This window comes from Hippocampus comes, unplaced genomic scaffold (assembly GCF_001891065.2).
Source record: "Hippocampus comes isolate QL1 unplaced genomic scaffold, H_comes_QL1_v1.1 scaffold106, whole genome shotgun sequence".
Taxonomy (NCBI): domain Eukaryota; kingdom Metazoa; phylum Chordata; class Actinopteri; order Syngnathiformes; family Syngnathidae; genus Hippocampus; species Hippocampus comes.
This window is the reverse complement of record NW_017842055.1, coordinates 409,605-422,171: the sequence shown is the minus strand read 5'-3', so window position 1 is coordinate 422,171 and position 12,567 is coordinate 409,605. Positions and strand designations below refer to the sequence as shown.

At 41.8% G+C, this 12,567-nt stretch overlaps 2 protein-coding genes across 4 annotated transcripts in view; one reads left to right on the top strand and one right to left on the bottom strand.

Moving 5' to 3' along the window:
* Positions 1 to 833, bottom strand: part of ogna (osteoglycin, paralog a) — a 7,887-nt gene extending 7,054 nt beyond the window's left edge. For both annotated transcript variants that reach the window (XR_002167100.1, XM_019860480.1), the window contains exon 1: positions 602 to 833. Coding sequence is in view for 1 of the 2 variants with exons in the window: in XM_019860480.1 (XP_019716039.1) it covers positions 602 to 766 (165 nt within the window). In the remaining variant the exon portion in view is untranslated. The remainder of the gene's footprint in view (positions 1 to 601) is intronic.
* The window catches only part of cenpp (centromere protein P), a 64,742-nt gene that overhangs the window by 13,084 nt on the left and 39,091 nt on the right, over positions 1 to 12,567 (top strand). The gene's annotated exons all lie outside the window — the stretch shown is intronic.

Here is a 12,567-nt window from a genome sequence, read left to right as displayed (position 1 = left end):
CCCCCCCAAAAAAAACTCTACACACTCCCTTAAACATTCTGATAGGGTTAGTGCACCCCCCCAAAACACACCCACACCCACACACCCTCAAAAACAAAACACATCAAGCCTGTATAACTAAGCCAACAGCAAGTTTTAAAACTAAAATTCTTCGAAAGCAAGTGCTTCTATTTCTATTTTTTTAGCCATTGTGCACCACATACACACCCTAACCCTCAGAAGGGGGGGAAAAAATCCTAAAAACCTTTTTATAGTAAATAAAGGGAATCTGGATATTTTTTAAATGAAAGGTAAATTACAATTCCACAATTTTACTGCCCGACATTGGTCTTGATTTAGTCTCGTTTTCAAACAAGTCCTTCCTTAACTGCTTGAGCCAAGCTTCCTTCTTATTAGAAGTAAAGAATTTTCAAAATAAAACATTTCATACTTGACTTTCATATCTGAATGAACTGTCTGATGATGAAAACTTTCCACTTCAAAACCATTTTGATGATGTCATTTCATAACTTTTAAAGCAAGCGTGCCTGAATTTGTTTAAGAATTTTTTTTTTTAATGAACACATTTGTAAGTAAAATACGGATGGAAGTCAGTTCTTACCCTTGCCCGCATCGATTTGAAGCCGTTGCCGAAGAAGCTGCCTCGCTGCCTTCCTGGTGTGGCCGCCTGCCGAGCATCCTCGCGGTAGCTGGCAGCCGTGCCGGCAGTCAGCCACGGCGCTAGCAGCATGCACGTCAGTACGAGCGCCCTCATGCTGCTCGCCATACCTTCTGAATTTGGGACAGCAGATGCGCCGCGCTTCAAGCCCCCTCGGCGCGGGCTGTGTCAAATGACGCTATTTAAAGGCTCACGTGGAATGCTACAAAGCAGAGGGCTTTTTTTTTTTTTTAACCCTTTCCTAACCGTGTCTCACTCCTCCAACCCCCAAAGGAAGTCCTGTAAATAGAAAGAATGACTTCCAAAAAACTTGCATGATGAATGTAAGTGAAGATCGATAGCTCAGATTGTGGAGGGATGCTTTCAGGGTCAAACTGTCAGCATGAATTTATTGATTTCAACCGTGCAACATCCAAATAGGTTAAGGATATCAAACGTATGGCAAATAACATGCAATTAGAAAAAAAAAAGAAGAAATGATAAATTGTTGCAAAATAGGTCGAAATGTTTAAATTGATGAAAATGTTAATTTATTAAGGGTCTTGTTTGCATACTTTTTCAAACCCCAAGAGCCTGCACTTATTTTCACATTATCCTCAATCACATAAATATTTATTGCTATTATTTCTTGGGAAGTTGATACAAGTTAATGTTCATGGGAAAAAAAAAAACTTTCTAAGCTTGTTTAACGTAAGGAGAAATAAAGAAAGCCACGTAGGATATTTGAATAAAAAAACTGCCTACTTGTTTTGGACAATGTCTTTGTCATTTGCTTTTTTCATAAAGCGAATGGAAGATTCTTCTTTTTTTAAATTTTTTTATTAAAAAGATGGTCCGCACCGCCCAATCCTCTGATGCAGTCAAAATCCAAACTCGTCAAGAGAAACCTCTACTATATTTACACTGTCATAAAAATACTTGCTTTACGTAACGAAAGCCTGACGGCATTCCTCGGCATAAGAACAACCTTCGAGTCAGAGGTTGACAACAGCCACTTGTTCCAGTGGTTCCACATCATAACGTGAGGTCTTAACCGTGGTGGTGAACGCAGGCGTATTACATAACATGTCAGCCAGCGCGCCGTCAAAGTGTCAGTCGGTAGCCCTCGAGAGTTGCCAGGTGGCGAGGGGCTAATGCATCTCGGCAGCCTGCCGCTCGGCGCTCGTCGATGCCAGGCCAGGTGGTCCCGCGGTGCTTGCGTCATCAAGTCGGGAAGTGGAAAGTCTTCAGGGACGAATGCTCCGGCCACTCCACACCTGCCGCTGGAAAGCCAGCTCGCTGTCATATTGACCATGTGGATTATTTTGACTACTCGCTCCGCATACACTTTGCATCAACTTCATCGTGATATTGAAATGCATGACTGTTACTCTTCTCAAATTCACCTCTTTGTATTTCTTTTCACACCCATCCCGCCGTTGAATTATCTTCCAGGAAGTAGAGTATGGATGCTGATAGTTCACGCAACTCAAGAAGCAGCACTTTGATGGCTGGTGAACAAGTTCAAACTGGTTGTTGCTTCTCCCAGTCAAAATTTACAGTCGAACGTATAGGCGCCTTACAATGCGTGTTGTTTCCGAATCCGACTAGCAGCCGACTGTCGCAAAAAAAAAAAGACACTTGGCCACTCGCCCCCATGCAGTTGCTGATTTAGCAAAACAACTCCTTGCGATGTGAACCGTGTGACGATTGACCCAGGCGTTCTTCAACTATAAGGGTTCAAAGGAAGGTGGTCACGCCCCTTTTGCTGAATATGTCAACATTCTGTGGCCAATAGCTCCCAAAACCCTGCTCTGATTGACCTGGAATTTGAGATTTTGTGTTGTGCTACCACTATCAACACATACACCAAGTTTCATTCAAATCGAAATCTGCTTCGTTAAAATGTTCAGATTTTTGGGGAGTAATTTGGCTTGTAACCACCCGCGATTATTGTCAAACACAATATGCGTAGTACATATACTGTATCGCTATTGCTTGGCGGCGCGTGTTGGGCAGCTGTGTTCCGACGCTTGCTTATTACCCGAAATTGATTTCTCACCAATGTGAAAACGTCTGTGCATTTTGATTGGCTACAATTTGTGACATCGCCAAGTCGTGCACTTCCAATTCAAATTTTGAATCACTGCCAAACCAGTAGGTGAGACTGGATCACTCATGGATTTTGTAGCGTGAGTGTCCAGTGACGTTCCGCCGCATCGCTCAGTCTTGGCGCAGTTTTCAATAATTATCTTCAAAACTTTTTGGAAACAAATCTCAGAATTCACATTTCAGTGTCTTTAAGTTCTGGTCGACTGCTAACTGGCTTTAGCATTAGCTTTTGCTTTCAGTCCTGATCATCCAACTCTCATAGAAAGTAAAAGTTCCATGAAAAAAGTAGTTTATAAAAAGTAGGAATCATTTTAAAAGAAGACAGAAATATCGGAAGGCATTACACACTCTGATGCAGCCATCTAAACTGTCATATTTCTGCCACACATTTCGACTTGGACTTGCTTTTAAAACAAAAAAAAAAAAACAAACAAAACAAAACAAAAAAAAAAAACAACTGTACTTTAAATGCGGATGTTGTATCTTTACCACACTGGCACACTGGTGGGGGGAAAAAAAAGCTTCTCTCTAGCGCTCTTCCTCCAGTCATAAAAGTTTAAAGGTGCTCATAATTGCTAATACACCTGTAACGGTGGAGGCTCATGTTCCATGCAGGGTTATATCTTTTTCTTGGTCGTCTTCTCCTCATGAGCCATGAGAGGGTCACATGCTTTCGATTTAAGCCCATTGCTGTTGAACTCATTGTTGCCGTCGCTGCAGCGCTCGCCCTCACTCGGTTTTTCCCCTCTTGCTGCAACTTGTCAAGAAGAAGAAGAAGAAGCACCGGCACACCAAAAGAAAAAAAAAATGTGGGGAAGCCCGACATGTCTTTTTGCCTTGGCAAAGTTCACTGAATCCAGGCCAAATGCAGCCACAAGTCAACAGCTGTGAAATGCACTCGGCACTCTCTGATCGCCTTTATAATGCCAATTTTCTCTCAGTGGAAAATGTTCCCATTCTTTTTTTGCCAGATTCAGTCTCCTATTTATTTATTTTTTTTTAATATTTACTTGTGGAATTGTGTAAATTACTGGTGGTCAAAATTTTTGTGCCACATTTGAATTGTACAGTTCATTTTTTAATGAGAGGGGAAGGTGAAAAAGGCTGAAATTGTGTGTACACTTTGACAAATAATGTATTTATAATTATTTTTATTGTATCTAACCTCTCATAAAAAAAGTGTGTATATATATATATATATATATATATATAAACATGTAAATATAAAATTGTCTATTTTCCAAAAAAATATCGTTAAATGTTTACTGTACAACAAGTTGATTATATTGAATAAGATGGAAAATTAAGAAAATTGTCATAATTGACAAGCGTACAAAGTTCCTCCAAGTATAGTCATAACATCGTGTCGGTGTGGTATTTTTAGTACCATGTTAATACCTCAGACATTGTCAAAGACTGAGTGAAGTAAGCACTCTTGAAGGGAGCAACTTTACAGTACATTGGATTCTTTTATTTGGCTCCACAGAAGAAGAAGAATGCTGTCAGAATTTGACATGATTGTGGATTGGAGAGTTGCGTAAGCATGACACTATTGTAAAACTTTAGTCCGCTCTCACTTCCAAATAGAGTGTGTGTCTGAAGTTAGCATCGGGCTATCTGCTGCTAGCTCTCCCAACATGGGCCTGAACTCAACTCGGTTGTGCTCCAAATGTTCTTATCCATCCGTCTTTTTTCATGACATGACATGGAAATAAATCATCAGAGGGAAAAGTTTTGCTGCTTGTCCACTGAGTAAATCAAATGACTCTGTTCTTTATCGCTGTAAATATTTTGGAAGCCAACCCACGTGGGAAAGAATAATTTGGTCTTCCTATACGCACCGGTGATGGCTTTTCCTTCTGCTCGGACTCTATTCAAATAGTGGAATTCCGACTTGGGGGGGGCACAGGATTGCTAAAGCAGCTGCACATGCATTGAAGAAAACAACAACGAAGGTGTGGAAGGATTGTTATATTGCCCCTACGTAGCGTTGCAAAGGTTTTGTGGGATCAAATTCATGCATTGTGGTTGTAGTTTATGGGTTTGACATTGTTATTTTTGGTGGCCTACCATGTATCATTTGATGAAGTATTTAAGGATTGTGTGTTTAGAAAGCCGGCTGTCGACGCATGCTTCCTGCTGTCAGCTAGATTCGGAGCAGATGTGGCCAAGCAAAGACTGCGCTAAATCAACGCTCTAGTGCAACAAAAGGAGGTCCGCAAAGAATAATGGCTCCCGATGCACAAAACATTCTCGCAAACTCACAATGTCACCCTCTTCATAGTCAATGCAATATTTTTCTTCTTCTTTTTTTTACTTTAAAATAAATACTTTCTATATTTAAGTAAACGGCAGCAAACAAAAATGTGCACATTCAAAATATAACTGTCAACATCATGGATCGAGTTCTCCTTTCACACCACATTTGAAGCGGGGATACGAGACAGATGAAAGACACTTGGATCAGAAATTTGTCACAGTGTGGGCGGAGCTTGGCGGCAAAATCAGATGATTCATCACGAAATGCCAAACTGTAATGACAAAATTTCACTGTACATGGCGAATAAATCTCAAGTGTCTTTGTAACATGTGGACGAGCCAGCCACCGAGTGGAAAAACGGCCTGCCTACGACGAGATTGACTTAAGATAGACTCAAATGCAGTCGTAACTCGGCGCACCCGAAACGTCAAGCAAACGCAATCGAAAGCAGATGTCCGCATAACGATGACGCCAAGTGGAACATTTCGCTCTTCAATTGATAGCTTTAATTATTGGTCATTACGCAGAAAAGCAACATTGCAAATATATGTGTATATTTATGTATATATGTACAGTATATATTTCACGGACAAAAATAATCAAATCAGGCTGTCTAAATAGTACATCAACAACAGGGCTTGTATCAAGTATTTCAGCTGCTCCGTAAAAGTCGAACTGATATAGGTGTCGGAATTCTGGGCTAAAATCTGTTGCCATTCAAGACCAGATGTGGCAAACGTACTCAAACTACTCTCTATGTATGTAGAAGTATACATCTGACAAGATGCTTGCAAAACATCACTTTGGTCTCAATGAAGGTCCTCAACTCACGTCAACACACTGGTAGACACCAGTATGCCGCAAGATGAGGACAAAGCCCTAATTTTCTCTGAATGTAGCGCCTCCTCAACTCATGTTAGCATAGTTCCTTGGCACCAAATAGTCGCAAGATGGTGGCAAAGCACAATTTTTTTTTTCCTCTAAAGGAAGCTTCTCCCTTCACTTCAACATAGTTCTTTGGCCCAAAAATGTCATCACATGATGGCAAAAGCAATACATTGGCCTAGATGAAGCTCCTTGACTCATTTGAACATAGTTCCGCGGCAAAGCACGGCTTTTGTCTAAATGAAGCTCCTTAAATCACTTTAAAATATTTCTTTGGCACCAAGACGTCACAAATAGTGTCATAATACACTCACTTGATTGTAGTTCCTTGGCACCGTGATCACGGCAAAGCACTACTTTTGTCAAAATTTTCCCATCTTCGGCTCAAGTGTCAACATATTTTGACTTTACGAAAGGCGACAGAGATGGTCAGACAGAGGCAGAATCACAGACGCCGTTTGATGAGTCTGAAAAGAAAGAGAGAGAAAAAAAAATCATTTTCTCCAGACGGTGACGGCGGCCATGTTCTCCTCATCACAATTAGTGCTGGGAGAAATATTTTGCGAGCGCGGTGTCCTCGTGAAACAAACGTAATTGCATTAACATGGTAACTTCCAAGAAGTCGACACGTGAGGAACACATTGACGCCGACCACAAAGAGCAGCAGCAATGAGTAAAGGAGGCCTGCGTCACCACACAGACAGGACACGCCTGATTGAAGCCAACCAGAAGAAGACATAACAACAATTTTACACCGCGCAAAATTCAACCGCACGCGTGCGACTTGAAACCACATTTGGTTGACTTAAAATAACCTGATGTGTCCACTTATTGAAGGGCTTCACGTGCGCCTCATCGTGACATTTGAAATGTCATCCCCCTGTAGCAAAACACATTTACGGCACGGATGAGCATCTTCATCGCCAAGGCTGATACGATAAGTGAGATGTTGCACTGCGATGCCATTCACGTCAATTACGAGGCAATACGGTCCGCTCCAATGCGATTGACTCCGATTCCGAAGCACTTCACTCCGATTACGACTCGGCTCAAGGATACTATTCCGACCAACCGATCGGATTCACTCCGGGCGACGTTAAGAAACGACGATCAAATGCGGCTTCAACAGGCGGTGAAAAGTGTTACGAAAGCAACACCGAGCGAGTCGTTGCGAAAAATCCCAGCTCATATCAAAAGCCTCGGCGTATAATTGCGGAGGATTTTTGATGGGAAGGGGCGATTTTAGTATACCTCTCACGCTACGATAAGGACTTCCAGACGAGCAGCCATGATTCGCTCGCTACGATAAACAGTCGGCAGCCCTGAGCTGTCCGCTGCCTGACACACGGCAAAGATCCCGTGTAATTCACCACAGGTGACAGGAGTAATGCTTGATCAAAACGAGCAGAAGTCGAGTTGAAACCGACTATACTGTCGTGGCTTTTGCGCTGTATAGACTATTCATTCATGCGCAGCGGCGGTGTGCAGTCAGGGCCTCCTGAAACTGTATCCGTTTATTTTCAACAGTCGGTTGTCTCCATTTCGTCACCATTTTCTTGACTGCCCAGCTTCTCGTTGTGCGAAGGGAGTTCATTTGAGTTTGCTCGGATCTGAAGTTTTTGCTTGCAAGTCAAACCAAAACAAAAAAACTCGTACCTCAAGGCATTACTGTATGTATACCGATAACTAATCTCGTTGGTCATGATCGTGAGATGAAATTGTCATCCCGTTGAGTTGCTCCTGCAAATTGGACAACGTGGTCAATTTTGATGAGTGTCGTCCGAGGCATTACGATGGATTATCCCGAGGTAGATCAGCTATGCTGGTCTTTGCGGGATACATTCTGGTTGTCCATGTTGATACCTTTCGAGTTTTTGGCAAATTGCGAAGTGATGAATGAGATTTTTATTTTCGGGGTGAGAAGCAGAAGTAAAGGTCATCTTCGGCCGCCTCATGACCATGACGCCTCACTTCAGACATGCTGCCAATGTGAGCTCCCCAAAAGCGGCTTTGGACTTGCCGTGTCATTAAAGGTAATCACAGGTTAAAAATAATACAAGACCCCATTATTCCTCCTTGCACAGTTTTTTTTTCTTTTACCAGCACACCTTTGGATTCATCAATGATTCCCAAAAATTCATCTGTGAAAAGTCCCATTGTGGGTGAGCTTGAAATATCTTATATTTTGCATGGATCTTTTCAGAAGAGCCACAAATCTGTGATGGAATTTTTTTCTCTCTCTCTCTCTTCTTTTGGGAAAGGGATTATTCGAGTGCAGGCTTTACAGCGAGCTTCAGGAATTCAAATGAAATCTGCTCTTAATCAAGCGAGTATTAGGCTCTGACATAGGATGCCTTCATGGCTCGTTCATGATTCCTTCACCCGCTTTGGGAAAGACGTCTTTTTCTCGTGTCGCTTTTGTTGACCATGAATTTTCCAGATTCTGAGGCGGTATCAGAAGCAAGAATATTGCCCACACTTAAAAAAAAAAAAAAAACTCAGACAGTGGATAAAAAGTCTGCAAACCCAAGTTCAAGTGCCAGATGTTTTTGAGATTAAAAAAAAAAAAAAAAAAGACAAATCATTGCCAAAAATAAATAAAGAAATAAATGTGAGCTATTAGCTGTACAACTCAATCAGAAAAATCTCTTTTTGGAAGGGGAAATAAAAATAAACAACCGAGATTAGCAAGATGCAAACCTTATCTTATAAAGTGGAAAAAAAATCCAAAACAAAACTATAAATCACCAAAACTAGTTTGGGAAAATCTGTTAGGGTCCAATGAAAGCAAGGATGAACTTGTCATAATGGTGGAAGAAGTTTGGAAATGTTTAATCGCTGCTTTATTGCCAAATGCTTCATTTACTGGTCACATTTTTATAATATATATATCACAAAAACCTGGGATTTGAATAGGTGTGTGTAGACTTTTTATATCCACTGTATACGCCTGTTATCACTGTTGGATGAAGTGATTCCTCATCCAACCTAGCAACACTATCGCTCTGCTTCGCTTTTGGTTTTGACGTGATCGTGCTTCCGTACAGTCCGACCTCGGCTTGAAAAGCTGCTGATCTTCCACAAGCCTCCTTTTCGAGTCATGCGAAAACAAATTTGCTCTGAAGGTATGAGATAAATTAGGCTGACTGTGACATCACAGTCGGCCTAAAATGTGAACGGCTTACTTACTTACAGATTTTGCGATCTTGGCAGCGAAAAATGTACGCGGTTTTGTGATTTCACTCTTATTTCGTGACACACGAGTCCAACGTCGTTTTCTACGCTTTGCATCTTTTTCCTTGTTTGCCGTTGCTCTCTCTGATGGAAAGGCAATCAAAACAATTTCTTTCTCATTTCAAACATTTTGAAAGCAGCAAAAGCCGTGAATTCGATGGAGAAGACTAAAGCACGGGGTACCCCACCGTAGACATTCGGCCCCATTTTGAGCCGCCCTTAAGACCAAAGCCAAGCCGGGTCCAAAAACCACAACCGTCGTTTGTTTTGCTTGTGACTCATCCTGCTTGTTGAGCTCTTATGACTTTGTTTACCTCTCGGAAGGCATTTAGTTGCGAACATGTCCTATCATTGTTTATGCGAGTGCGCACATACTCGTGCGTGTGTGTGTGTGTGTGTGTGTGTGTGTGTGTGTGTGTGTGTGTGTGTGTGTGTGTGTGTGTGTGTGTGTGCGTGTGTGTGTGTGCGCTGTGAGACGTGGCAGGAGGGGGGTCTGGCCAAGTGGTAGATCTCTTCCATATGTTTCCTGCAGCTTGCCTCTTGCCTCCCCAAAAGTCCACACTTACCAAGTCTTCATCTCCCTTACGGCCGTGCCTGCGAAATCGCTAACCACGGGAAAAGTTAAGCACCTTTCTATCCCGATTCCGGGTGCGTTGGCTTCCGAATCAGGCGGGCGATCTCAAATCCGGTCAGTTTTTGTGAGTCGAGGAATTGTGACGGATGGATTTAGCATATTCATCGCAGTTTTCGTTTACTTTTTTGGGACGTTATTTGGTCATTAGCATTAGCATTGCAAGCAGACAAAAGGCAGAAATGTCAGCCGCCCCATGATTTGTTTTGACGGTCATCAACAGAGAAGTCGAGTCGAAACATTACAGTCTTAACATAACAATTAGACACCTGGAATTGAAGATGAAAGCATTTGACACCGCCAGAAACGCCATCTTCTCCATAATTTGTTTTGACGGTTGGACAGAGTTTGGAACTTGCCTACAGGACTTGATTGGAACTGCAACAACCTGAAAAGTCACTTCTGAACATGACAGTCTTAACATTGCATTCGTTTAATCTTACATTGCAGGGGGGTCACCTGATTTTAACATCAAAGCCTCTAAAATCCTCACAAACATCATCTTCACCTTGATGGGTTTTTTGTTTTTTTTGGTCAATTGGTAACGGTTTGAAATATGCGCTACTGCCCCCTGTGGTACTACAATAGAATGGCGTCAACCTGAAGGGGCAGGTCTGAACGTTGCAGCTAACAGCCGTTAGCGCTGCGTCTTTATTGCCGGAAATTTACTCGGACAGTAAATTGTACACCTACATTTAGGTAAATGTCAATCTGACAATCACCCAAGTGCTGTTTGTATACGATTGTACGTACATTAGGGGAATCTTTGCCAATGTTTCCCGCATCACGCCATCATTTTAAATCCCGTTTTACGCTTTCATGCTGGAAAACACCAGCAGCCGACAACTGTGTTATTTGCCCCACTGTTTAATTTCATTTACCAGCAAAATACCGTAAGAAAAACTACCGTATGGGTAATCACTAAGTTGATTACCAATTGATGATCTAGTTTCTTGCTTTCTCTTTTCCTACATAGGGTTTCAAGAAATATTTGCTGCTTACAACAAATATCAATCATCTAAACAGCCAAGAACACAATATTCATGTAGCGGAAAAAACCTCAGCAACAAACCTTGAACACCACTGAGCAGAAGTTTTAGTGGGCACTGACATCTGCTGGTGGATTGAGAATCAATGAAAGTCTTTATTTCCAGCTGTTTTTTTTTTTTTTCTTTTCATATCAGCCATATTATCGACTAGATAATTAGCTGTAGAACGAGAGCCAGTCTTGGTCGTCTTTTGTTTATCTCTATTTTATTGCAAAGGCAACAACAAGGTGGATGAGCTAAACGTTGGCATCAAGTCTTAACCAGTTGACTGTAACCAGCAGAGGGGGCATTACTTCAGCAGTCACAATTGCTTCCAGTTCGAATTACATTCGGCATGAGTGTAGGCCTGACAGGATCCGCTGTCTTGGCAAGACAAGAGAGTTGAAAAGTGTATGGAGTGAGGTTCCTTGGGCCGGCGATGTTAGCAAATGCTAAATTACACGGGTGTCGATTCATTTCAATACATGGGTCACATTCAGACCACTTTGATCTCATGTTAAGGTATTAATAAGCTTTAAATAACAACAGTTCCACATTTTCCTGGTTGTTTTTAGTACAAATTCATTACAAGAACATCTGAAAAAACAGTTTTTGATTATTATCTTGTTGCAAATCATATGAGCAATCTGAAATTGCTTCTTAACAAAAATGCGTTCAAGAGCATCAATATCAGGCGTCAAATCCTGATAAGTGGCCACTTCCAGAATTGCACGGAAGTGGTTGCCCGTGTGTCTTCCACTGGGCAAAATTTGCAACAGCAGTTACCTGTATTGATAAAACTCCACTGAATGTGTTCTCGGGCTGGATTGGATCCACTGCCCCCACCCGACAGGCCGGTTCCGGTCCAAAGGCCATACGTTTGACACCCCTGCGCTAAGAGCCCCAATGACAACAGTGAACAAGGTTGGGGAGGTGTTCCAGGTTTATTTGAAAACATACTCAATAAATATAGCACCATGAGAGGAGAGGACATATGACAAAAACATGTCAAGAATTCTTGTGCAATTTTCGCTTTCTTGCAAATCAGTGACATGAGCCGCATTTGGGCTCAACCTGCAGGAGACGTTTGTGACAATTGGTTCATCCACAGCCCTGCCGAGGACACTTCTGTTTTTGGTTTTTGTGACAAAGACGACATCTGGGAAATTACTCCACATGCATATAAAACATTTCATGACAAAGGGGGAAAAAAAAATGCTTGGCCTTTGGAGTCATGTATTCTTGTATTATTGCACTGAATCTGGCCAATATCCCCCTGAAGTGATTACAGACCTTTGCTGGAAAGAACACTTGTTCAAAATGGAAGATTTGGACTTTGCAATGCCCGCAAATGACATGAACGAAAAAAATGAATGAAAGATAAAGAGGGAAAATTTCTTTGTTAGTTTGAGGATGGGTACAGAGTAAACGTCAGCATATTTTTAAGCATACAACGTTAGAACAAGTATAAAGTTTGGAGGTGGTTTAAACGCCCAAAAAAATCAACCTATTCGCGGGGCTTCTCGGTTTGCGACGGAAGTGATACAAAGTTGAAGGTTATAAACAGCGTGCAGCAGGCTGTTGTTAACCGAGGACCCCCTGAACCGATAAACCGTCAATGGAATTTACTACAGTCAGCGTTAGCAATTCAATTCTGAATTTATCGTCACTATAGCTTATGTCGAGGAGTTGTTGATGTGTTTTTTAGTGCTGCAATTGCTATTGTCGTCACCCGAAGACCGGCAGCACTGATAAACTGTGGTCAAATTTATGACAAGCA